This window comes from Cydia fagiglandana, chromosome 7 (assembly GCF_963556715.1).
Source record: "Cydia fagiglandana chromosome 7, ilCydFagi1.1, whole genome shotgun sequence".
In the NCBI taxonomy this organism is placed as follows: Eukaryota; Metazoa; Arthropoda; class Insecta; order Lepidoptera; family Tortricidae; genus Cydia; species Cydia fagiglandana.
In genome coordinates this window covers 11,569,612-11,597,492 of record NC_085938.1, presented here as the reverse complement: position 1 = coordinate 11,597,492, position 27,881 = coordinate 11,569,612, and the positions used below count along the sequence as shown (strand labels likewise).

At 37.2% G+C, this 27,881-nt stretch overlaps 2 protein-coding genes across 3 annotated transcripts; both read left to right on the top strand.

Annotated features, from left to right (window-relative positions):
• Positions 1-17,643: 17,643 nt before the first annotated feature.
• On the top strand, positions 17,644-21,931 carry LOC134665912 (27 kDa glycoprotein-like). Of its 2 annotated transcripts, none has more exons than XM_063522969.1 (7): positions 17,644-17,713; positions 17,971-18,065; positions 19,175-19,287; positions 20,684-20,838; positions 21,045-21,178; positions 21,344-21,470; positions 21,867-21,931. In XM_063522969.1, coding segments are annotated over exons 1-7 (666 nt in total). In that variant the 5' UTR covers positions 17,644-17,673; the 3' UTR covers positions 21,869-21,931. The 2 variants fall into 2 exon arrangements, with proteins under 2 accessions (XP_063379039.1, XP_063379038.1); XM_063522968.1 differs by having other exon boundaries at positions 17,689-17,713; positions 17,968-18,065.
• Positions 21,932-23,540: 1,609 nt separating this feature from the next.
• LOC134665911 (27 kDa glycoprotein-like) lies at positions 23,541-27,263 on the top strand. The gene is made up of 7 exons (XM_063522967.1): positions 23,541-23,614; positions 23,976-24,079; positions 24,922-25,034; positions 25,555-25,709; positions 25,988-26,121; positions 26,401-26,527; positions 27,229-27,263. Coding segments are annotated over exons 1-7 (675 nt in total). The 5' UTR covers positions 23,541-23,574; the 3' UTR covers positions 27,231-27,263.
• Positions 27,264-27,881: the final 618 nt, after the last annotated feature.

Sequence of the window (27,881 nt, the reverse complement as noted above, 5' to 3'; positions counted from 1 at the left end):
ACGTCGCTTATTCCTAATAGGTCGCCAATACGTCGCCTATCCCTAATAGGTCGCCAATACGTCGCCTATTCCTAATAGGTCGCCAGTATGTCGTATGTCCCTAATACGTCGCCCATACGTCGCCTATTCCTAATAGGTCGCCAATACGTCGCCTATCCCTAATAGGTCGCCAATACGTCGCCTATTCCTAATAGGTCGCCAATACGTCGCCTATCCCTAATAGGTCGCCAATAAGTCGCCTATTCCTAATAGGTCGCCAGTATGTCGTATGTCCCTAATACGTCGCCAATACGTCGCCTATTCATCATAATAGATCGCCAATACGTCGCCTATCTCTAATAGGTCGCCTATATGTCGCATGTCGCCAATAGATCGCCGGAATGTCGCAACTTGTCGCCGGCATGTCACTATTAGGACGCTAGTATGTCGCGAGACGCTAGTATGTCGCAAGTATGTCACCGTTTAATCGCCAATGTGTCGCATAGGTCGCCGGTACGTCGCTAAAAAAGGGGTATAAAAGGCGGAGCGGACCGTCGGCTGATTCATTCATTCTTCAACCATCGGACTAGCAGTGACTCTGGTTTTCGGGTGTAACGTAATATTGGTAAGTGAAGTTACTCTGCTACTTTTTCTGTGTGTTTGTTTTTACTTGGAATTATCCTGGTAAATTTAAACTTAGAATTTGTGTCTGTGTTTGGTTTTACGGGGACAATATCGTCGTAACGCTAGGCATAGACTATTGTGGAGTTTCTTTACTGCCATGTTTGGGATTTTAGTTTATTGTGAAGTTTCCTACATTGTGTGTTCTAAGTGCCGTCACGTTATGCAGGGACAATGTCGTTGCATGGCTGGTGCTTGGAATTGTGTTTGTGTTTGATTTTACGGGAAGAATTTCTCGTAACGTTAAATATGGATGACAGTGTTTAGGGAATTTCACTTTTCAGTTAAGTAAGTTTAATGTTGTAATAATATTAGTAATTTTATAACACAAAACCAATAAGAAACGAAAATTACTTCCAAAAACTCATTATAAATTAATTTTCTGTTACTGATGAAGTTAAAGTGACGTCACAATGTTTGTGACTCCCGCCTCCCCCATGTCACAATATGTCACATTTTCTTGACCCCTCCCTCCCCCTAAACGTGTGACGTAATTAATGGATGACCCCTTGGTAGAAACGCATTTGTCGAGAACCTCCCGAAGTACAATATAAAGTTGGGCGCCATTGTGTGGGCGATTGAAAGTAAAGCTGCTCATTTTTAAGGGTAAAGTGACACGCAATTTATTGGACAATCAAAGAGAAATATTAGTTTCATCGAGTGGGTGGACGTAACTGCGGGTAATTGAATTGAAATAAAATTCTATTTCTGTTTGTTCGAAGCGAATTTCAATTACTGTACCCGGTTTATGCACACACACACTCGTTTTAACGATGATTGCACACGAACCATACCAATCCCAGGCTAGGACATTACATCGAGTTTCATTTGAGAGTAAAATTTTTATAAATTAAACCTAGTTATTAGTTGTTTTATTTAAATTCCAATCATTATGTAGGTATATATAGATAGATGGATATATAGATAGTCTGGGGCCAAATTCGACACGTACAACTGTCAGATTTCGCATCCACGTCAAATCAACAGTTGATTTTATTGCATACTGAGTGTTGATTCCATCAACGGTGGATAATATCATTTGGTACAACCAAAACTCAACTCTAAACTAAGGGTGGTTCGGTTGGGTTTGCTTGTCACCCTAACTGTGGATTGTTAATGTCAAATTTTGACATTGTACGTATTCGAGAACTTATGATTTTTCCCACATCAACGGGAGATCAACACGATACGTCAAACGTCGCTTGTCGAATAGGGGTCCTGGTAGTTGCATTACCTATATATAAATTTCCCCTACTGTGACTAGTCGTATGCCTATCACCTAGTACTGTCCTTACAAAATACAGAAAATAGAAGAAAATACCTTGTAGTACTAAAGTCCTCTTCGGTCGCATATTTCATTCAGAATTCTAACGAATAATCTAACAATTGAAGCTCAAAGCACTTAATTCCTTGTTTCGTAATTTATCACATGCGTCTTTGTTTAATTAATCATTATTCTAACTTAGAAATAAATAAAATGAGCGTCCAGAAAACAATCAACCACAAATAGTATTAAAATTGACAATGACATTGATGACAGCTCGGCGTTCCGTTACGCTGATGCCCTAGTACAATTTCGAAACATAAAATCTTAAATTCGTGAGGTGAATAAAATATTATAATAATGAATCCTCTGAATTCCGAATATCTTAAATAATATATTTGATACTAATAAACATAAAATACTTCAATACAGGGATTATCACATATTAAATCAGAAATAAACTTAAAATATCTCAAAGTAAAATAATGCTTGCAAATTCATATGTAATTAGTTTTCGAACGTTTCCCTTTTTCGTAGTTTAATCTACTCTATCTGACTGCTCAGCAACTATCTATGTGTGCGTAAATGTCAATGAAAATAGCTCTGTCTTTCTCTAAACTGCATGAGTAAAAAGGACATGATTTATACTCTGCAGTAAGCAATTGTGAACGTTAATATTTGAGGAATATGGCTTAGTAAACAAAATGGAGCTCATGATCTTTCTTCTTGAATCAAACATGCCACGAGACTAAAGACTTCCTCCCCAGTTCTGATACCCTGGTACTTTTGGTAAGCGTTTGTCTTACTAAATTTCATTGTCGCTAATAGGATTCGGACCAAACGACCTCTTCCGCAGTTCTGGTATCCTGGTATTTTTGGAATAACGTTTGTCTCTGCGAATCACTGTTGTTCACCGCTATGTCGCCGTTATGTCGCCGTTATGTCGCCAATAGGTCGCCAATACGTCGCCTATCCCTAATAGGTCGCCAATACGTCGCCTGTCCCTAATAGGTCGCCAATACGTCGCCTATTCCTAATAGGTCGCCAATACGTCGCTTATTCCTAATAGGTCGCCAATACGTCGCCTATCCCTAATAGGTCGCCAATACGTCGCCTGTCCCTAATACGTCGCCAATACGTCGCTTATTCCTAATAGGTCGCCAATACGTCGCCTATCCCTAATAGGTCGCCAATACGTCGCCTATCCCTTCGCCAGTATGTCGTATGTCCCTAATACGTCGCCAATACGTCGCTTATTCCTAATAGGTCGCCAATACGTCGCCTATCCCTAATAGGTCGCCAATACGTCGCCTATTCCTAATAGGTCGCCAGTATGTCGTATGTCCCTAATACGTCGCCCATACGTCGCCTATTCCTAATAGGTCGCCAATACGTCGCCTATCCCTAATAGGTCGCCAATACGTCGCCTATTCCTAATAGGTCGCCAATACGTCGCCTATCCCTAATAGGTCGCCAATAAGTCGCCTATTCCTAATAGGTCGCCAGTATGTCGTATGTCCCTAATACGTCGCCAATACGTCGCCTATTCATCATAATAGATCGCCAATACGTCGCCTATCTCTAATAGGTCGCCTATATGTCGCATGTCGCCAATAGATCGCCGGAATGTCGCAACTTGTCGCCGGCATGTCACTATTAGGACGCTAGTATGTCGCGAGACGCTAGTATGTCGCAAGTATGTCACCGTTTAATCGCCAATGTGTCGCATAGGTCGCCGGTACGTCGCTAAAAAAGGGGTATAAAAGGCGGAGCGGACCGTCGGCTGATTCATTCATTCTTCAACCATCGGACTAGCAGTGACTCTGGTTTTCGGGTGTAACGTAATATTGGTAAGTGAAGTTACTCTGCTACTTTTTCTGTGTGTTTGTTTTTACTTGGAATTATCCTGGTAAATTTAAACTTAGAATTTGTGTCTGTGTTTGGTTTTACGGGGACAATATCGTCGTAACGCTAGGCATAGACTATTGTGGAGTTTCTTTACTGCCATGTTTGGGATTTTAGTTTATTGTGAAGTTTCCTACATTGTGTGTTCTAAGTGCCGTCACGTTATGCAGGGACAATGTCGTTGCATGGCTGGTGCTTGGAATTGTGTTTGTGTTTGATTTTACGGGAAAAATTTCTCGTAACGTTAAATATGGATGACAGTGTTTAGGGAATTTCACTTTTCAGTTAAGTAAGTTTAATGTTGTAATAATTTAATTATTTTAGTGTTTTCTATGGGGTATTTTTGCGATTTTAAAGCCAGATCATTGTTTGGACTGACAGTGTGTCCTGCTAATCATTCACTCCGCCTAACGGTGCCAAAGGATTGGATGGTTAGGAGTCTTTTGCTCCAAGTTTGAGAGGACTTGGCATCTCTTTTATATCAACATAAGAGATGAGATATCTCACTAGTCTCAAGGTCCAGCTGTTTAGACGGATGTAGGGACGTCACGTGTGCGTCATTGGGAGTAATCCCTGCCTACTGAAGTCGGCAGTAATTGAGACTAGGTCTCCTATTAAATATATTTATATATTTCGGTGCTCTTGGTCATGCGGGTGCTGGTTGCGGGGTGAGGCTTCTGTCGTGACTGATATTACACTTAGTCTTTGTCGCGGCAGAGTTTCCCTTGTGATTGGTGCGTGCATGTGCTAAGATACTGATCCATTTATATACACGGAATAGGGCCGGCTTACTTTCTGCATCCTAGCTTGCGAGCGCAGAAGGGGGAGCTACACACTACACTGGCCTGTAGGTTGCCTTCTCAGTTTCGCCTGCCGAATTTTACAGCTTTTCGTAGGGACCACACTTGCGTATATTACAAAGCATTAGGTCGATGGTAAGAACGAACTATGCTTTGAATATACTAGATTAGGGACAAAGGGTAGGAATAGGGTAGAATCACACACTTTTGTTGTCTATTAACGTCCTTTTTAGTTAGGCTCTATAAATTATATATGGTTGATATATATTACTATCAGAAGGAATAAAAATTTGGTATTTTTATCCTAAAATATGTGTGCTTAAAAGGTAAAGAACTGAGCTGTCTAAATCTTCCTAATTTAAATTTATACGGAAAAGTTTAATATTTTATTTCTATTTTTATTTCTGGTTGTCTGGTGTAGGGACGAGGTACTGAGTTGGTCAATCAGGTTTTCATGGTATTTCATAATCAATACTTAAATATCAAGCAGGGTTTAGGAGTACAGGCTGGTCTGAGATGGAAGGGTCGAAGATTAGTTCTGTTTTAGGGACCCCTTTGGCAAGACAAGAGTAGTCCAATGGGAAAGTTGAGTGAAATAATGCTCTTCTTGATATTTCAGTTTCATTAAACATAATAATTAGCAAATAAACTCGGTGCTTCGTTTATACATCTAGAGAACTAGGAATTCTGTCTAGATTATCAGCTCTGGGGAATGGGATTAAGGGATTAGCATCCCTAGCTTTTTGAATATAAAAAAGATAAGTAATCATGATGACGATGGATACTTTGGCACTTCTTTTCATAGTCATCTAGGTGCGCTTAGGTTACGAAGTGCTGGTCATAGCCCTTCCGGCTAATGGGTAGGGTAGGTGTTCCAATTGATTTTGTAATCGGACTAAGAGCTCCCAGACTTGCATCGGGCATACGAAGTAGCATGTGTGAATTATTCACATATCGTTTAGAAGGTGTTAGTTAACTGTAATTAACCTAGAAATACTAGGATGTAAAAGAGCTTACCTCAGGAGTGCTGCTTCTATGTTATCCCGGGAGCTTAATAGGCGTAGCAAGATTTTACCAACAACAATTTTATATATTTTTATAATTTATAACGTCATATATGCTGCAATACTTAAATACATTATATTAAATTTTTCTCCATCAATTACATTACACTAATAAATTCTAAATGGTTTTCTATGTTTGTGATTCGATTTCCTTTAAATAATTACTTTCTTTCATAATTAACTATTTATTATCATAAATAGTTGTTAATAAAATCTAGGTAGGTAATAATAAATAAAACCAGAGTTCAAAATTTAGCTGATACTCATTAAAGAATTTGAGGTTAGGTACTACGGTTCACTTCAAGGGGACCTAAGTATTAACTAGACGAACACATGGCCATATTAAAGGGGTAAATCTAAAAGGGGTGTTCATATTATGGTGAGTAAAGTAAGTAAGGCGGGCGTGAGTTAGAGAGTTACACTACCACCACAAATAAAAACAATATAAATAATTTTAATTTAAAATAATTGTAAGTTAAGCGCTTAAGATGAATACATTTTTAGAACATTCGCAATTTTTTGACATGTTTGTATTAATATAAATGTTAGAAATACCTACAAAGAGCAAATTGTTTACAGTGCTGCTTACATGTTGGTAAGTAAGACAACTAAACTAAATCTACCTAATATATCTGCTAATAAACAGATTTTCTATAGCTCTTTCACTAAAACATTAAATTAACTAAACATTATTAGGTAACCTAATTTCCAACTCGTTCAGTATACATAAGAAATCGATATCTAATTTTAGTTACAGAGAGGACACCCGTACCTACCGACGTAACGTTGTGTTGTGTCCGGTGTACCCGGTGGCTGACTACTCTGGACGGAGACATGGCTATTTATATAGGTATGGTGGCAAGTTCTGGGTAGTTTCAGTGTAAATTGATTCAGTGCTATAATAAATATACGTAATCTGTTAGCCCGCACATACTGGTTTCCCTGATACTTCTATTCACCCATCCTAATTGAAATAACATCCCCGGGACTGGCCGCGTAGCCAAGATGCCAATCGCTTACGCTCTGTAGCGATCGAAACGCAACTGTCACTGTCACACTAATAAGGAAGAGTGATAGAGAGACATGGGCAAAGGCCTCCCCTCTCCCTTTCCAGTCCTCCCTGTGCTGAGCAAGATCCCGCTAATCCGGCTGGAATGCATCCAGGTCGTCCCGCCATCTCTTTCTTGGTCTACCTCTGCCTCGACTACCGTGGGGATGCTAGCTAAGAATATGTTGTATAGTTTTATTTCTAATATTTCTATCAATGTTTTAAAAGAGCCCACCCGGAGCCCATTCTATTAGTTGAACCTCATCCATAAAAGTTGAGCCTAACTTTGCGTTGTACGTCAGATTGGATGGATGGTCAATATTGTATCCCGTAAACCTTTCATCGATCTCATCCATATTGAGCATATTTTTGTTAAACATATTTTGACGGAGCGAGCGGCCGCCCAATTTCAATTTCCGGCCGGTAATATCGCCGGCACGCCACCGCCATCCGGCGGCTTCATCTGATATTACCATCTAGCAGAGACGAGCAAATATATAGAGTCCATTAAAGCTGCGGTAGTTATATTATATTATGGTTTAGACTAGAGATGCAACGGATAGTTGTTTGGCCGGATACTGGATATTCGGCCTGACCATCAGCCGAATATTCGACCGGCGGAACTATACCTAATACATTTCGGTTTTTCAGGTGCGCATTGTGCAGGTTTTGACCTGTTTCGTAGTGAACGTTCGCGCGAACTCATTTGTAGGTTCGAAATGGGTACGCGTGCAAGTGAGTGGAATGTTTAAATTGTTTTAAAATAACAAACGAGTACGATTATTACCGTGACTGTTTCTCATTTCAATTTTGTTTACTCCGAAACCAAGCAATGTTACTATCCAGTATCCGGCCGGATGTTAAAATAATGGCCGGATAGGCCGGATACCCGGTGCATATCCGGTGCATCTCTAGTTTAGACGCGCATGTGGTTAAACTACCTGCGTCTCGTGCTAATTATTTTCTTGAATTTTAAAACCGGATATCTAGTTTCACATCTGGGTTTAGAGATTAGATAGCAGGTGCCTATAAATTAGTGCATACGCCTATTTTTACCTTACCAGTAAACTTGCCATAAACGGACCGTATGCTCCTCTAGGATGCAACCGACGCTAATGAGTCGGTATAAGGATAAAAGCGGAATACAAAATGCATATTATAATCCTGAGCTCTCACCAACTGGCGCATGGTCTTTGCCCTTGTCATTGATAGCCTATATTATTTACACATCTCTAATAAAATGGTTGACATGCCATTAGATATTCAGCATTAGTCCGGATAGAATAAACCCTTTCGCATTATAGTGGCTCAAGTTTGTATAATGTAACCGTTTGAGGAAAAGGCAAGGCTATCCATTTAGTAGGTACCTTCGCACCCGATTACGAGCCATACAATTTTATACGTTTGGGTTCTTTAAGGTCAGCAAACACTTAAAGTTGAGAAAAAAACTGTCGATCAATAGCCTAGTTTTTTCAAGAGGGTTTGTATGCATATTTATACATATGACTCATTTCAGTAAATCAGTGGAAAGAGATGAAATATTTTTAGAAAAGATGGTACATTAAAACTAAGTATATCATATATTTTATTCATTATGTCTCTTTACATTTTTGTTGTCATATATTTTGACGACCAAAATTCACTACCTAGTGCTATCATTAGGATAAGTAATCAATAATTAGGGAAACCAAAAAAAGGGTTTTTAGAGTTAGGACAACTCATCATTATGACAAACAATATTAGGGAATGCAAAGATAGGAGCAAAAGACTTTTGGGATTCAGATATAGATCCAAATGTGAGCTATATCGAATCCTCTCGTGTTCTAATTCTGTAATTGTAGAACAGTTGTTGTTTGATCAATTTGTAAGAGCCAAAGTGCGATCCGATTGCACTCCAATCAGACTGCGCTCTGTCTACCTACAGTCTACAGTTGTTGCTTACCGAGTTACAGCGAGTCAAAACCTCACGAAAACCAGGATGTAAGTAGGATACGGCAATTAGTTATACCTAAGTATTTCCAGAGTAAACTATCTAGAATCTTTAGCCGTATACAACTTCTCACCACAGACATAAAATATTCACACCGGACGGAATATCCATGTTGAAGGAGTTCAGTCATTTTGATCTGATAGAATTCCGTTACTTATTATGTAGGTATTTATAATGGCATAGTTACGTCTAAGTACATTGAGTCTATGATTCTGAATGAATTCAGTTTTAAATTTCTGCGGTCCTAATGAATACAGAATATCAGTTCTTTATAATCCGTCGGTTCTGTGATCAGATGACCTTTAAAATTAATGGTTATTATATATTTGGCATTCAGATCGCTAGGTATTTAACCAATTTGTTGCGTCTTCTATTTTCGAAAACTTTTGGCTGTGGCGGCGAACAATTATTTCATGGCACCACAGGCGTGCCTTACGCCATAGATTGATGGCACGCCTGTCGTGTCATACGCCACACGTTAAAAACATTAATGACACGCCTGTCGTGACATCCGCAACGAAACGGTTAAGTACGATTTCCGTACGAACAGGCGGAGTCGGCGAGCATCACATTTGTACTCGTATGGCCGCAAGCCGGTAAGCTCCTAGGTACTTATTTAATGTATAAGCACAAAAGCGTACCTACTGAGTAGAAATCAGTCGAGCGCTAGTAACCGGGCGATATTAGTAGGCACTTGAGTGGCGCGATAGATGGCACTGCTAGTTGGCAAATTCACTAATTAAGGGTGAAATACAAGGGTGTTATATCTCATATGTGGTTCAATCAGAAGCAAGCCGAAAACACTAACACTGCTGGCGAGTTTTTGCACTGAGAGACACTTAGAATTACAAAAATAAACTTAATCCGGGGACAAGGAGAGTAAAGTTAACTAATAGGAATAAATTGACTTTTGCAATTTCTATTAGTTCTTGCAATTTCTATTATCTGTTTGTCGAAATTATATTTGGGATTACTGAGCTGTTTGTAGAAATAAATAAACTTTACAGAAATAGTGAAACGTCCATAATTATTACTAAAACTTCATTTTTTCCCCCAGTACAGAACTGTTTTTTAATTCCTGGTGATGATTTTTCTCTCAGTGTGGTAGCGGTAGTCGATTCCACAAGAGAAGCTATGAATCTAAAGGTCACGATTGGTTGGCTCGATTCACCTGAACTAACAACTAATGGGAATGACTCGGCCTGCCCTCCGGCCCGAACTTGTTGACCCGATTACTGATCAATACAAATTCCATTTAACTGACGTTGCGGCAACTAGGAATACCTTTCTCAAGCGACAATTTGACAATATTATATTCACGAAATAGATATACATATATACTACCTTTGGACTGACAGACTGGAAAACAAACCGTTTACATAAGGAATATCTTAGTTAGCCCATTAACATCTCTTAAGGGTCAGAGACCCTTAAAAATTCTTAAGTTAAGTATTATCAAACTAATTACATGGTCACTTAACGCAGCCCAAATCCAATTAGAATTCCATCAACCACGACAAAATACTCATTTTCTAAAACGCCACTTAGCAAATTGATAAAGGGTTCAGTGGCAAAATAATACGAGGAAGATAAAAAAACATTTCTGCGAGACAGCGGAGCAGAAAGGGCTGGGGTGTTATTCTATTTGCGAACAGTATTCGGGGATTTGGATGTTCAACTGAGCTATAATAATGTCGCTCTCCTACTACAAACAGTTGTTTTGAATCCCCAGCTTACAGTAACACTGGTTTGTCTATACTTTTCTCAGGAAGCGGTGAGAATAGCATCCTAGAGAGAAAATAATTGAGCGGCTGCCCGCGGGGTCGCACGGATGAAGTTACGGAGCGGTGGATTGTCCCCAATTTTATAAACCGCCTTTGGATATTTTCCTTGGATATTCCTCAATGGTTATTGCAAAAGGGCTGATAATACCAGGAGAATGGGATTTAACTTGTGACCGCTGCTTGTGTGACCGACAGTGACTTATAAGACCGGTGTAGATGTCTTTTACTTTGCTACGTCATCACTATCACAATTATCTTAATACCTACATAAGTATAAGTCAACCAATTGTGGCAATATAAATTAGCTGACGATCATTATTCAGATCGGAATACCTACATATTTGATGTTATGGTGGATGAGACAGCTTAATTGTCGTAGTATAATATAAAGTTTTAAAGAATAGGTACCTTTTAAAGCACCCCCCCGTTCTACTTACTGCCTACAGCCACGAACCACTGGCCAAACTGTATATAAATTGTATAGGTTAAAGATTCGCATTCGTTAGAGTTAAGTATAAATACTTAAAACCGTTATATAGGACAAAGCTCTTCAATCGTCTTCTTCTAATTGTGCACCAGCCTACGTTGAATTAGTAAAATAAAAGCGAGCTAGCTATTTAATTGACAAATGGATTAATTGGCGGAAAGGTACAATTTGCCTTAATGGGCTGCCTATTCCAAGTACCGTATATAATTCAATGGAATCACGATGCGTCAAATTTTAATTTAGTGTTCGTGACAATTGAGTGGGACCGGTTGGAAATAACGACATCTAATTAATTTCTACTTTTCTACTTTCTTTATTCAGCTTCTGTTAAAAATACCTGCAGTAACATGTGTTCAGTGACTCGATTTGGTTGAAGAGCAAATTAAAAATTTCGGTTAAGTATCAGGGGAAACTTTATGGGAAACTTCTTTCTGCTATTTTAAGTGGTCTACAGAGTTACCGCTCTGATTCACATTAAGATTGAGTTTTTTGGGACCACACGTAATATGCTGTTCAAATACTTACACGGCACAATGTCTCTATTCTAGTTTATAATCATAATTATCTACTTTAATTGAATTACTGTCTGCCGTATTCGAACTTCAAGATCACAAGAGACGACACGTACTAGATCCATACTAGATACGTTATAGTTTAGACTGTTTAGATATTAACTAGTTCTCTTTTGCAGCGCAATTCGGGCAACCAATGTCACTTTTACGCTAGATAGAGTAAGATATCTATTACATGTGAATTGGATCTCTAAGTCATATCCTGTGGAAATCGTTCAAGAGTATCACCAAAATCGCGCAAATGTCAAATTGACGGGTTAGATCTGAAACATATTGTTATCGTATCTTGGTGATGTCTAATAGATGTCTATTTCACAATCCGAATCGGGCCCTGTGTCCTCAAGAAAGAACTAGGCTCTGAAAGTCAAAAAATGAGTCCGAACCGAATGTCCCTTACGTAACGATGAAATGCTAATGCTCCAAAAGTTCCAAAACCCCTTGACCTATAGAGGTTAGGTAAAAGATGTACATCGCTAGGCAAGCGTTATTACCATAGTAATGGCCGTTACCTGGGAAATTGCGATCCCCGTCGAGTTAACACCTATTTTAGTGACACTTGACTTAATCACATACCCTAGAATAATCACCTCTGAGTGCTGCTTGTAAAACCTTACGCCTGGCCTGACCGTAGTTAGCGCAAACTATTTATTACTAGTTATGGGTTGCGACGTAAGTGCGACAAAAAATAGTAGAAATTAAATAAAATGTATTTAAAAAAATGCATACTTAAGTTTAAGTATTGCTTTAAAAATGTGACTGTTACAATTGAAATGGCGCCCTCAATAATTTTCTACAATTTCCGGACTATATCTAGTCGGTCCCTTCGTTTCTTCCAACAAAGTTTAGAGTCGAAGCGGAAAAAGAAGAGTAGTGAAATGTATGGGATACATTCTACGACTCTTTTTTTTTCCGCACAGACTTTACGAGTAGGTACATGATATAGTTTTTTTGCCTTATTAATTAGTCGCAATATACGGTTACACGGTTACGGTTTTTAACTTTATAAGGGTCAAGGCAGCAAAATTGTCAGCCAAATCCTAAATCTTTATTTGCTAAGTTTTTCTTTGCTCGTTCGAATGCTTGTATTACTGCGATACATGGGATAATCGAGTCAGTAAAGTCAGAAAAGTCAAGCTTAGCATCTCTGCAATCTGCATACAAAATATGTATGATGGAATACCTAAGATGGGCTAAGATAATGGTTTTGCTGACTGTATACACATAATAGGTACCTAACACAAAAACAAGATGAAAATCTCCTCCAATTTGAAGTAAGCTGATAAGATCTGCTCAGACGCTGCGCTATCTGTTCGGGTAACACAAGTTGCGAAAAACCCTTACAACTCGTGACATGTCCGACGGACGTAGATGGAACAATGCCTACTCAACGATATTTGCGGCTACTATACTTTACTCTCTATGGGCCCGATTCAGATTTTGAAATAGACATCTATTAGATATCTTTTAGACATCACCAAGATACGATTACGATATGTTTAAGATTTAGATACTCTTGAACGATTTCCACAGGATATGACTTAGAGATCCAATTCACATCTAATAGATATCTTACTCTAAGTATCTAACGTAAAAGTGACATTGGTTGCCCGAATTGTGCTGCAGAAGAGAACTAGTTGATATCTAAACTATAACGTATCTAGAATGGATCTATAAGTATTGCGATACAGCGGGGAAATGCTGCCAGCATCTACGGCACCATTCCGCAGGATAGTTTGTAATTATTTATTTTTAGATTAGTTTTATTTATTTTTAGATTTAGTTTTTAAGTTTTGTAGGTTAGTTATTTAATTATGTTTTAAGTATCATTTTTATTTTTACGAAAAATAAATGTTTCTAGAATGGATCTAGTACGTGTCGTCTCTTGTGAATATCTTTAAGTACGAATACGGCAATGTCTCCATATTTATGTGCCGCACAAAAATTGCGAAGCGAATAAATCTTTTAGACATTATCTGCACACGGACTATTCTTAACAATAATATACACACTAACACTTTTATTTTCTGCTACATACTATTTAACTGCACTCAGCAGCACCTACAGTATAAATTTTAAAATAGTAATAATTATGTACCTACTAATGTTGTTTACATAATTATGTACAATTGATACCTACCTTGCTGGAGAGATAACAAATAATAAATAACGTACCCCTTCACTTTTTAAAGATAATGATATAAAACATAAACAACAATTCCCCGAATAAAACGACTGGTTTTTATCAACAAATATGTTACGTAGCATTGTAATTTTCCTGGCTATTAATATTTCATTTAACACCCAAAATAACCCAACCCAATTACAGCAAAGCGACGATATTAAAAAAAACACGTTTTTACATTCCTGACAACATACCAAAAACAATCTACGTAATTCGGTCGGGTTATTTGTTGCCCACCACCACCATACTAAATTTTTGGTGGGGAACAAACAAAAAGTGAGACTGTGACAAGGACAAGCAATAATACCGCTTTCTCTGCTACTCCTACTGAAATTTCCATAAGTGCATCTCGTTCGGTCGTTTGACCCCTCCCCCGTTAGTACAGTCATTATATCCAAAAAACCGACCCTACCCGTGATTAATTAGTTCTTGGATTTTTTTTTCGTAGGTCCCTCGGGGGGGTCACTGGGAGTGTAAATTCAAAAAGTAGGCTTAATCAGGCTCCTGCGTATATTCGAAAAATGGTTTTTTTCCAAAGAAACGGTTTTTCTTCAATAACTCGGCCATTTTTGATTTTACAGTAAAACCGTAAGGACAAAAAGTGTAGGAAATTTGATTCTCTACAAGTTAGTCCAGTCATTATATCCAAAAAACCGACCTTTCCCATGAATAATCAGTTCTTGGATGTTTTTTTCGTACGTCCCTCGGGGGAATCACTGGGAGTGTAAATTCAAAAAGTAGACTGAATCAGGGTCCTGTGTATATTCGAAAAACGGTTTTTCTTGAATAACTCGGTCATTTTTGATTTTACAGTAAAACCGTGAGGACAAAAATTGTTCAGAATTTGATTCTCTACAACTTCGTTTCCCTTCATTTATGCCGTAAAGCGTGGAACATAGGAGATAATGATAATATTTTGAATTTGTCGCGTTTTTCAGGTTTAATTTCTAAAATATCGATTTTGGGGGAAAGAAGGTGGGAACCAAAATTGTTCAGAATTTGATTCTCTACAAGTTTAGTCCTCTTCATTTATGTCGTAAAGTTGAAAATAAACGGGATGTTGAAAATATTTTGAATTTGTTGCTTTTTTCAAATTTTATTTCCAAACTATCGATCCTAGAAGAAAAATTGTGAGGACCCAACTTTAGAGAATCAAATTTTCTAAAATTTTTGTCCTCGCGGTTTTACTGTAAAATCAAAAATGACCGAGTTATTCCAGAAAAACCGTTTTTGGAATATACACAGGACCCTGATTCAGTCTACTCTTTGAATTTACACTCCCAGTGATTCCCCCCAGGGACGTACAAAAAAAAATCCAAGAACTGATTATTCACGGGAAGGGTCGGTTTTTTGATATAATGACTGGACTAACTTGTAGAGAATCAAATTTCCTACAGTTTTTGTCCTTACGGTTTTACTTTAAAATCAAAAATGGCCGAGTTATTGAAGAAAAACCGTTTTTTTGGAAAAAAAACCATTTTTTGAATATACGCAGGAGCCTGATTAAGCCTACTTTTTGAATTTACACTCCCAGTGACCCCCCCGAGGGACCTACGAAAAAAAAATCCAAGAACTAATTATTCACGGGTCAAAATCTATAATGACTGTACTACGTGTCATCTCTATACCTATTATTGTAACTCTATGCCTTGCAAATACAAAATGACCAAAAAAGTACATTCCCGTTTCCATTGCAAAATATTTACCCTCCCATAGAAAAAGAACCAGACAAAATGTATTAAACAGCCAAATTTTTTTTTCGCAATATCGGGGTTTGGATCCATAGTAAAATAGTTGCTCAGTATAATCCCAAAACTTCCCTGGTAACGGGAATGCACTTGTTTTTTGGCCACCCTGAATACTTAGTCTAGTTTCCAGGGGTCGTAAATGGTATTTACCATTGTTGGAATATCTTTCTTAAACTTTACATTCTTCTATTTTTATTTTATTATGGTATGGGTGTTTATTAGACTCAATTAACGAATATTAAATTAATAATTTAAAGAACCGTAATACGTCACGGTTTACGATTAACCGAAATCATTAACCGGTTAATTGTACGAAGGAAATTCCGGTATCCGATCCCTTAGTTTCCGTGTGCTTTTTAATGGCATTTGCCCTTTATTAAAACATGTAAAAATCCAATAAAACCCAAATTTTTGCGTTAGCCACCTCTTAGGGTAAGAACCAGGGCTATAACCGCGAAAATCGAAGTTCGCAAATTGCGGGCATTTTTCTCTGTCACTCTAATTGGAGTAAAAGAGAAAGATCTCCGCAATTTGCGAATTTCGGTTTTGGCGGTGGCCCCTCAGTTACAGATAAAGATACGTGGTAATAAGATAATAAATACAAATTTTACACAATTTGATTTAGTCACCCAGTAAAGGATGACTCACCCTAGACCGGGCCGAGGCATCCATTTTCTATGACGGCTAATCGGTGATACGGCCACGGCCCGGTCTAACGTAAGTCATCAATGAAGCTTATGTAGCAATTTAAACCTATTATTAACTTGGCCGAATTTCAGAAATACAATCTTACGTATTTATTTTGGTTATAATGATAACCTAGTGTTTATGTGAACTTTTGAACGAGTTATTACGTATGCTTAACTGTGATAATAGTGATAATTTAAATTAACATAATTTGTGATACAAATAGGTAAAATAACAAATAAATTAAACATGAAACTAATTAAAAACTAAACTTAATTAGCAAACAATAGGTGCCTCAGGCGAATTTAGGGCTAGATTTATGATTTATTTATTTTGTTATTTAATATCTGTTTTAATAAACAATAGGTAAAATAATTTAATAATTAGGTTGATGACATTGACACTGATACAGATACGCAGCAGCAAAAGTAGATAGCTTAGCCATTTCTACTGCTGACTGGATATACTTACCTAGCCGCAAATGTACTCGTAAAATAAGCCTGGCTAAAGAAAGTGGTGATGCAAGTTATAATTTTCATTTTTTGCAACTTGACTTTTCACAAGGGGCGTATTTTGCTTGCAAGAATTATAGTCCGAACCTGATTTTAAAACCTTGTTTTGAAATGTTATGGACTTATAAACAGATTCTCTCTCTAGGTTAAAAATAAACCTGGTTATTACAATCGAATTAAAGCCTCAAGGTGTCTCCTATACCTCTGTGATGTCGTTTTTAAACCAACTATACCTAACTTTCAAATTGTTTTCCTTATTATTTGTATCATTATGATACGTTATTGTCAGTTCAGCGTAGTGAGAGCTCGCTCAAAAGTTCAAACTAGGTTATCATGCGGAAAGACCACATTAGCAAAAACGTATTTTAGGAACTCTGACACTTGAATGACAAATAACATACCGTTTTATAAACAGTTTCTTTCTCTAGGCTATTTATTACATAGCCGTTTATTATAATTTAGAAAATTAAAATGACAACAAAACATATATTTTTGGGGGTAATAATTTTTTTATATTTTTGTAAGCACTTTTCGAAACTAAAACTATGTGTTTATATGTATTTTTTATTGTTTTGTAAGTGTTTCATTCATATTATAAATGACCTAGCCTAAGAAGAAAGATAAATAAAGAAAATTAAAAATATTAATATCTTATTTCTATCATTTTACTTTATTTATTTTTACATCCCAATGCACTAATTGCCTGAAATAAAGTTTTTAATATATTCATATAATTTTTTTTTGCTTCTCCACAGTCGGTCAACAGAGTAGGTAGGTAAGTAGATAAACTATATCAGGATATCACCGCACTTGCTCCGCAGGTCAAATTACGGACAATAATCATCTATATAAGCTGTCACAGGCGAATTCGTTTTAATCGTCGTTTATTATTACTTGTGCACTGGTGTATTTAATAAAATAATAATTTAGTTATTATTATTATTTAGATTATTTAGTTTCGTGTGTCGACATGTTAACGAAACTCGTCCTAGCCGCCGTAATGGCAGTTGGTAAGTTCAATCAATTAATTACCTAACTAATTAATAAACATAAGGACAATTTTCCCATCCAGCCCCACAGTAAGCTCAGTAAGAATTGTGCTGTGGTCTATGTTTAAGTAAATATTTACTAAAGTACTTACTTAACTTACAATACTTACTTAGCCTACTTAATAAAGTACTAAGTAAGCAGTAGTAGTAGTTACTAACTTATTTATTTAATAAAGTAGGTACATATTACAACTACTTAGTTATTTCAACGTCAACAGGAGTTCTGGGGCACACTATTCCCGAAGAGGACAGATGGATTAATGCGCTCCTCACGACTGACTTTTGCGAAAGTGGCAAGTTACAACAAGTTCAGGTAGGCTACTTTGCTACTAGTCAAATCAGCTTCTTTTTTAGAACTGTCAAAACGATTGGCTAATATGGCTCAATATATTGGATTGGTTAATTGGCACCTGGATAAATGGAAAACCTCAATAATTGCAACCAAAAGCCCGGTCCCGGTCCCTTGAGACCAAAGGGCCTCTATAATTGAAATTTTGGAACCTCTATAATTGCAATTTAGATTTTAGTGCTTTTCGTAATTTTGCCTCTGTAATTGACCACATCGCAACTAAGACCTCTATAATTGACACTGTGCTAAAAAAAAACGTTATTTTTGCTCTTCTTTTTGCCTCTATTATTGAAACGAGTCTTACTTATTACCTCTGTAATTGAAATAATGTAGTTGTAGATAGCAGAAACAATATTTTAATAGCGATGATCATTTTATCCATCCAGAATTCAATTTATTTATTGGGTATCTATCACAGTTTAGATGAAATAGTTTAGATTAAATCAAAAACAAAGTATGCTTTTTACATTCTAATAAAACTTTCTTCTACAATTCAAGGGAATTTTTTAAACCCAAATGATAAGAAAATAAAGTAGTAATTAATGTAGTGTAGAAGTGCAAGTATAGTCAGAAGCAATATATAGACCAGAAAACCAGAACGTAAGCGTGTAAATCTACTTTCAGTGGTTATTTGCACCTCCATAAAAGAAATTTGTCAGAACGCAACCTGTATTAATGAAAACCTCTATAATTGACACAACAATTTTATTGAACCTCGTTAATTGACACGACCTGCTTAAATAAAAAACCTGGTTAAATGACAAAAAATGGCTGGTCCCTTGAGATTGCAATTATCCAGGTTCCACTGTATATTGCGGTCACGGTAAACAGACCTACTTTTTTATTTCAATCCGATTTATTAAATACAAATTGTGTTTAAAAATAGCTGTTATCTATGTTTTTCTAATAATTATCTGGTGCTTTATTTCGTGCTGCACGGTTTGAAATAATTTATTTTAAGTACAGGAAACATCCCTATTGCACATCTATGCACAAGTGACCGGTTTAGGTTTAGTATTAAATATGTACATATACATAATTGATAATAGTGATATTATTTTTTTCTTTCCCAGGCGTCCATGTCAACATTCCAGCAATGTATTACAAACGTGTATTCTGATGAGAATTTCAGGAATGAGATTAGAGCGGCGAAGATATACGAAGACGACGCCAAAATTGTTAAGGCGTAAGTATAGCTAAATTACTACACTTGATTTATCAAGTGTAGAAATAATGTTTCATACTTATCCTTATGCATATTCGGTATAGCCAGTGATAAAAAACTCTTTCTAAAAGAAATCTAGTATGGATACCTAAATTTATTCTTAAAAAAAATATTGCTTAACCTTACTAAAAAAATTAAGAAAGCTAAAATCAACCCTCCAACCCTTGACCTGTCGGCGAGGTGCCCATCACGCAGACAATATTCCCGCTGTATAGCACAAGGGTCCCCAGTTGCCTCCCTTAATCGTATCCCGAGGTCCTTGTGCCGCCTACGCGCACCCTTGTCCCACGACCCGAGTGTCTCGACGCCAAAAGCTACGAGCTCGTAGTTGGCGCCGAGACAGCTACTTATAATTGGGTAAAGGCACCAGTGCTCAGCCATGCACCAGTAGTCAGCCTTTCTTGCCTATTTTTGGTTGTAACTAATAAAGTTTTTCTAATTTTCACGTGAAAACTAGGTAATATTATAGATTGATAAGCTATTCATTGAAAAATACCTTAATTTTTAAACGAATACTCTACGATGATCCACAAAAAAATTTCAAAGTGGTGGTGTCTTCTGACATGAAAGGTTAAGACATATGCGCCATTTTTTTTGGAATGTCACATGGTATTTTGATAAGACGATAGCAGCTGAATTGTGATTTATTTTTAAAATAATATGGACTGCTTTGCCTAATTAATACCTAAACTATCTGAAAAACGTAAAAGATTAATATTAATCCATGTGGAAGTAATATTTTTACGGCGGCTGACTATTGGAAACTACTTTTTTGTACAAAATCCAATAGTCAGCCTCCCCTGGCTGACTACTGGGTTTGAAGCAGTAATTTTAAAAAGGTCGTAAACCCAGAAGTCAGCCGGGGGAGGCTGACCATAGGATTTACGATTTATTATTATTTTAAAATGAAGTGTAAGTCGTTAAATCAAGCCGCTTTAAAAAATTACGTTATTATGAATTTATTTGATTGAAATACATTAAATACCCGGTAGTCAGCCTGTGGCTGACCACTGGTCTATAAGCTTACTCTATTCGAACCCACTAATCAGCCATTAGAATAGGATGGCTGGGCACTGGGTACCTAAAGGCTGTGTATTGGTATACAGGGGGCTGATTACTGGCAAAAATGCCCTTTTATTATATTTAATTAAATATTTCCAAAAGTTGAATTCAATTAAGTTTTATTCTTTACAAAAGTTTAACTTTATTAAATTCTTGAACAGAAAAAACATTGATAATACCTATTGGTCCATAAGTGTGCAAATTATACGATTTTGAACATAGAAATTTCGTTATAAGGCTGACTACTGGTGCTTTTACCCTTTGAATAAGTTTACAAAAACTTCTTTCTCTGTAGTTTCTGCGACAAATCAGCACAGGTGAAGGGCTGCGTCCGACCACTTGTTACAAGTATGACCCCGTGTTTCACGGCCAGTGGGTTACGTACTACACAAAAAGAGTTTGATAAAATAATCGACTTCTTCTGCCTAAACGATGGAGCTAACACAAACAGTAAGTACCGTGGCAATCGTTAACACTCCGTAGCTTATCGTAGTCATCTCTGCCTATCACTCTTCCTCACTAGTGCAATAGTGACAGTTGTTTTTCGTTCACAGTGCTCAGGGTGTGTAGACGGAGCGTTTGGCTACACACCCTGAGCACTCATTTTGCGGCATTAAAGATTATCATAATTTTTACACGTTTCACGTGTGTTACAGTGTTCATTAAGGAAGGTGGTTCAGAGTGTCTGGAACAGAAGCGATTGGATTTCGCATCCTGCAAAAATAACAAGACGCCCGAGATCACTCGGCTCATTGGTGTATATGGAAGTGGGATGGCAGTTCCTGAAAAGGTGAGTGTGCTTTTTAGACGCTATTCTATTCTACGTGCCTAGATCTAAAATATGTAGTGCACTGGTATTAGGTTCCTCAATGCAGCAGTCTAAGTTTAATTCATGTATGCTATTGCCTAAGATATCTTACAATGCCAGTTATATTTTTTTCTTATTTATTTACAGGAGAGATGCAAACTAGAGAAAATAGAAAACGAATGTGATTTTGCTGCAGTGAAAAGCTGCGGGAAACCCAATCTCGAGAAACTTTTGCAACGACTACTTGAATCTCTCGATTTCAACTGCGAGGAATGTAAGTAGGGTTATGAATTTTAAGTAGCCACTAAAGATTTTATTTTTAATTGTTTTTAATGTCATTATTTTCATAAATTCTCCTTCATTCTTAAACTTACCAACATTATTATTTAAACTGACGTTGTGAACATCGATTATTTTATTCTTAAGCCGCCGTAGGTACCTACCGCTTTTTAGATACAGTTTGCAAAGCAATTAAGCGAGTAGCAATCTTGAGAATTTTCGCTAATGACTTCATCTATTCGAATCCAGATTTTTTGACTATCGCTCCATTAAAAACAATTATGAACAAAGACATATCTCAATGATAGTGTAAGAACAAGACGCACGTTTACGAGACTTAATTGTTATATCCGTTATGAGTAGATAATGCTGATAGCTTTATTTTTTACAGAAATTGACAAATACCTAACAGAAACCGGCTTGGACGAGAAGAATCTTGGACAAGAAGAAGAAAGAAGAAGAAAAAGTACCTACGTCAGGAATTAATTATTTCGATTTTGAAGCCAAACGGCCCAAACGTTCATCTTCTGGGGGTCGGTCATCTTTTGGCGCCACTACCCCAATCTGGTATCTCCGTAGTACGGAGTACCGTACTAGATAAAAACAAATTGCTCTCCGTGTGTATAAACATAGGTTGTTATTGTTACTTATACATAAATTATACCTATGTACTTTACTTTTATCACTGAAATAAATACGCCTAACATACTTGATACGATGTTTATGTTTAACATATTTTTTTAGGGTTCCGTACCCAAAGGGTAAAACGGGACCCTATTACTAAGACTTCGCTGTCCGTCCGTCCGTCCGTCCGTCCGTCCGTCCGTCCGTCCGTCTGTCACCAGGCTGTATCTCACGAACCATGATAGCTAGACAGTTGAAATTTTCACAGATGATGTATTTCTGTTGCCGCTATAACAACAAATACTAAAAACAGAATAAAATAAAGATTTAAATGGGGCTCCCATACAACAAACGTGATTTTTGACCAAAGTTAAGCAACGTCGGGAGTGGTCAGTACTTGGATGGGTGACCGTTTACTTTTTGCTTTTTTTTGTTTTTTTTTTTTGCTTTATGGTACGGAACCCTTCGTGCGCGAGTCCGACTCGCACTTGCCCGGTTTTGTTATAAACTAGAATGCCAGATAGAGTAGACTAAGTGAATAAATCTCAAATATCAATTATTTCTACTGATATAAATAAAGGCAATAAACAGTTTACTTTATTTATTATTTCGTCTATGAATGTCTTATGGGCCAAGATAACCACGTAGTGGGTGCCCCATGAGTCGAACCGGAGATCCGGCAGACCTCGTCGGCGATGGCGGGATAACTTAGACTCCTTTTTGAGAGACTGGCCAGATGCAGCTCAAAATCGAGAGGAGTGGAAGAAGAGGGGGGAGGCCTTTGCTCAGCAGTGGGACACAATAGGCTCGTAATAATAAAATAATAATAAATAACTATGAATGTAGGGGATATTATGTTCCTTGCAGGTCACTTTCGAGTTAGGTCACGTTCTGAGGACTTCACATTCTGAGTACCTACTCGTACGTCACTTTCTGAGAACACCGCTTTCTGTGTTAGTCACTTTCTGAGTTTGTCACTTTCTGTTCTGAGTACGTCACTTTTTAGTAAGATTTAAGCGTACCGCTTACTTACCATAGGTACCTGCACGAACTATGGATACCAGCAATCAACTAGGTAGGTAGGCTAGGTAGGTAGGTGGTAGGTAGGTAGGTATCAGAACGGCATACGGCCTCTTATAAGTAGGTATGACATAAAGGGTGCATTTTTCAGTAGCCTTCGAAGGGAAATACGAACCTATAGACATAAATATACTGAGTGAACATAATTATAATTATAACCCTAATGTTTTTGCTTCACTGCAGTCAAAGAAGGTAGGTAAACGATATCGAAGCACTTGCCCTGCAGGTCAAATTACGCATAGTAGTCTTCTATATAAGCTGTCCACGGGCAAATCCATTTCAGTTGTTTCTTATTATTGTATACTTGTAAACTTGTATACTGGTGTACTTGAATTGTATACTTGTATACTTAAATAATTATATTTTTAGACGATTATTTAGTTTCGTGTGTCAACATGTTGGTGAAACTCGCCCTCGCCACCGTAATGGCAGTCGGTAAGTTCAATGAATCAATTTCATTTTAATAAGGTCTGCAAAACCTACATAGGTAAGGTACATGGGTACATAGGTATAAGTGTTGTAAAATGGGTAAGCACAGAGCATGAATTACTTAGTTATACTTTTAAAAATGTTTGGGTAGGAGAACGTTTTAGTTAAAATTTATTTCAACTTGCCGTGATGTAACTTAACTAATCATAAGCAAGTATTTTGAATGAAAATATTTTAATTAGTTCAAAACTAGGCATAACATTTAATATAGTAAGACATGCGACTTTTTATTAATTTACCTTATATGATCTTATTTAATAATACAATCGTTTATAAATATTGCAATTTGTTATTTTTATTTTAACAGGAGTTCTGGGGCGCACAGTACCCGAAGAGGAGATGTGGTTTAATGCGCTCCTTACGACTGACTTTTGCGATGAAAGTAGCCTTGCAGCGCAAACACAAGTGGTGGTAAGCCGCAGCCAAATTTCAAGACTATAAGCTCCGTTTTATATCCTAAATATGTAGTAAAATGGCAGTTCTATTGGCCCATTTACAAACAACCAGTCTACTTTGCCCATGCCATATACTAAATAAACAAGCGACCCGCCCCGGCTTCCCTCGGCACTTAACGATTATACATCTAAACCTTTCCCACACGTGAAAAATGCATGCAAATCCGTTAAGTAGTTTTAAGGCATTAGTTTCGCCATGTCCGTCTGTCCACCCGCAGCTTAGATTCGTAATCATTAGTCCTAGAAATCTTCAATTTGGCACGGATGTATAAATCAATCATGTCGACAAAGTGATTAAATAAAAACTAGAAAAACCATTTGGGATACCTGCCCCTTGTTGGGATGTATTCCACACATTGAATGAGAACGCATTTTTTTTTTACCGTGGCGTTTGCCCCTTGTCCACTGATTACCAGTCCGCCGGACGATATCAGCCTGTCAGTTAAACGCAAAATTTGACAGCTCCGATCAACTGACCGGCTGATATCGTCCGGCGAACTGGTAATCTGTGGGCCTCTTAAGTATAAGGCTGACAAATTTTTTCTGTTGTGCTTCGACAAATTAACTGGCATCAAATGAGTTAAATACTGACTATGAAGTGAGCATATTATTTTCTTTGGTTAACTGACATTTAATGATTTTAGTATATGGGATATAAAAGCAAGGATACGAGCACACGGGATGCGTGAGTGTTGTTACGAACAGCCGGTGTACTCTGTCTTTTAGGGCAGCTTATTGTATGTAGCAAATGATAGTACCTATTAAATATAATAGTAATATTATTTTTTTCTTTGCCAGGCTACCAAGTATTCATTCAAGGACTGTCTGACAAACGTGTATTCTGACGAGAACTTCATGAATGAGGTTAGACTAGCGAAGTTCTTCGATAATCAGGCCAAAATGGTTAAAGCGTAAGTATTGTTCTTTTTTGACTAGTTAAAACGGACTAATCCCAAATCCCAATAACGCCTAGTTTTCCCTCTGGTTTGTAAGGTCAGATGTCAGTCGCTTCCGTAAAAACTAGAGCCTACGCCAAATTTTAGGATTAGTTGCGTAGCGGATCCCAGACTCCCATGGGCTGAAGTGAGAAAGCTGAGACCACACTGGAAGATGATGAAATTGATGATGGTAGGCTACTGGAATCCGGTCAATACATAAAGTGCCAAATATGTCTAATGGATAAATTTAATCGTTATTTACACATATATTATATTACTAGCGACCCGCCTCGGCTTACACACAACCTTAACAAATTTTCGTTAAGAATCACTCTATTGGTAGATGAAAACCGCATCAACATCCGTTCAATCGTTTTCGGGTTTATCGTGAACATACATACACACAAATAGACAGACGCGGCGGGGGATTTTGTTTTATAAGGTGTAGTGATAGATATTGAGAACGGGCTTACAAGAATTTCTATTCCTGTAGGTACTGCGACAGATCAGCACAGGTGAAGGCCTGCGCCCGACCACTTTTTAGACATTTGACGACGTGCTTCACGACTAGTGGGTTACGCACTGCACAAAAAGATTTTGACAAAATGATCGACTTCTTCTGCCTTAACGATGGAGCTAACACAAACTGTAAGTAGGTATGAGTTTAAAGGTAAAAATTCACCTCGCCTCGCTTTACTTCAGTGGTTCTTAACCTTTTATTTAAGGGACCATTCGACAAAATTTATTTTTTGTTAGGGACCACAAACTGTTTGGAAGTCAATACCTACTAATAACGAATAAAGTTTGAGAACACTTCAGGTACTGCCATGGACCCCCCGTGGTTCGTGCTTAAGATTGACTTGAAATTCTCCTCGTGTTTCTTATGGCGGTTAAAGATTAACCTACATTCTTCACGTATGTTATAGTGTTCATTAAGGAAGGTGGTCCAGAGTGTCTGGAACAGAAGCGATCAGACTTCACATCCTGCAAAAATAACAAGACAACCGAGATCACTCGGCTCATTGGTGTATATGGTAGTGGGCCAGCAGTTCCTGAAAAGGTGAGTGTGCTTTTTAGATGCTTTTCTACGTAGGTACCTACATCTAAATAAGTAGGGCACTGGTGGCTTCCTCAATGCTGCAGTCTAAGAGTGACTTTCCATTTCCAACTGCAGCTGCAATACTGTTCATTTTACTATGGAAACGCGTCGCTGTCATTGTCAATTTCCATAGTAAAATGAACAGTATTGTAGCTGCAGTTGGAAATGGAATGTCACTTTAAGTTTAATTCATCAAAGCCTATCTATTCAATGCAAGTTTTTTTTCGTATTTATTTACAGGAGAGATGCAAATTAGAGAAAAAAGAAAACGAATGTGATTTTGCTGCAGTGAAAGGGTGCGGGAAACCCAATCTCGAGAAACTTTTGCAACTACTACTTAATTCTATCGATTTGAACTGCGAAGAATGTAAGTGGGATTATGAATTTTAAGAACTTAAGAAGTTTAGCCCTATACTAAATGTACGGGCATTTATTTTACCAACCTTCGCTGCACACAGACGAGGAACTGCCATATTCGAACTTCAAGATATTCACAAGAGACGACACGTACTACTAGATCCATTCTAGATACGTTATAGTTTAGATATCAACTAGTTCTCTTTTGCAGCGCTATTCGGGCAACCAATGTCACTTTTACGTTAAGTAAGATATCTATTAGATGTGAATTGGATTCAGTCATATCCTGTGGAAATCGTTCTAGAGTATATCTCCAGAATCGCGCAAATGTCAAATTTGATAGGTTAGATCTTAAACATATGGTTATCGTATCTTGGTGATGTCTAAAAGATAATATCTAATAGATGTCTATTTCAAAATCCGAATCGGGCCCTAATAAGACGTGCAGTCGCAGTCGTGCACGTCTGACACATCCGGTGTGGCTCCAAAATATAAATTATAACCCAGAATTTCTACACTTTTTTTAAATGTTATTAAAAAACATAAAAATTTAAGCAGCAACTTTGCAAACATTGTCAAATAAATTATGTAGATAGAATGATGGCATTTTAAACTCAAGTTGTGATATGGATTTTTTTTTTCTTAACTGTTACATTCCCATCAATAGATAATGCTGATAGAAATTCTATAGCTCATTTTATTATTTTACAGAAACTAACAAATACCTAACAGAAACCGGCTTGCACCAGGAGAATCAACGGTAAAAATTCACTTTGAATGAAAATTTCCACTTTAAGTTTCCATGATCACTGTTCTTGGATGTAAATTAGTAGTTCTAACTAATGAATTCACTGAAGCCAGAAAATTATGAAATTAATCCAACATAACTAACTAACTAACTAACTATTTTGGCCCAGCGATCCAAAGAGAATCTTGGCCTCCGAAACGAGAGCGTGCCACCTGTCCCGATCCTGCGCAACTTCCTGCCAGTTACTGACGCGAAGCTGAAGCAGATCCAACCAACATACTCTGGGTGAATTGCTCCGGATAATAACTGATTGCTTCGTTTCTACATGGTATATACTTTTATCACTGGAATAAATAGACATGACATACTTGATATGTTTTATTTGTTTTCAACCTAGCTATGTTTAATGTTTTTTTTTTTAAGTTATGACATCAAAATTATATCTAAATAATGTAAGTCGACTTCAGCAGTCGCAGGTCTCTAATTTATTCAGTTTTAATCATTATTTCTAATACTCATCTACCTATTTGTATTCTATTTGTAGATAAAACTTTTGGAATGCAAGAATTTCGTAAATAACAATTTTAGATAAAATATCGAGGTGTTTAATTTAATA

What these genes read in the sequence shown, in the direction of transcription:
- LOC134665912 (XM_063522969.1), top strand. Translation starts at nt 17,674, where the DNA reads ATGTTAACGAAACTCGTCCTAGCCGCCGTAATGGCAGTTG. An exon ending in AGCCGCCGTAATGGCAGTTG is followed by an intron (nt 17,714 to 17,970) that starts GTAAGTTCAATC and finishes CAACGTCAACAG; the next exon opens with GAGTTCTGGGGCACACTATT. An exon ending in GACGCCAAAATTGTTAAGGC is followed by an intron (nt 19,288 to 20,683) that starts GTAAGTATAGCT and finishes CTTTCTCTGTAG; the next exon opens with TTTCTGCGACAAATCAGCAC.
- LOC134665911 (XM_063522967.1), top strand. Translation starts at nt 23,575, where the DNA reads ATGTTGGTGAAACTCGCCCTCGCCACCGTAATGGCAGTCG. An exon ending in CAGCGCAAACACAAGTGGTG is followed by an intron (nt 24,080 to 24,921) that starts GTAAGCCGCAGC and finishes TTTCTTTGCCAG; the next exon opens with GCTACCAAGTATTCATTCAA. An exon ending in CAGGCCAAAATGGTTAAAGC is followed by an intron (nt 25,035 to 25,554) that starts GTAAGTATTGTT and finishes CTATTCCTGTAG; the next exon opens with GTACTGCGACAGATCAGCAC.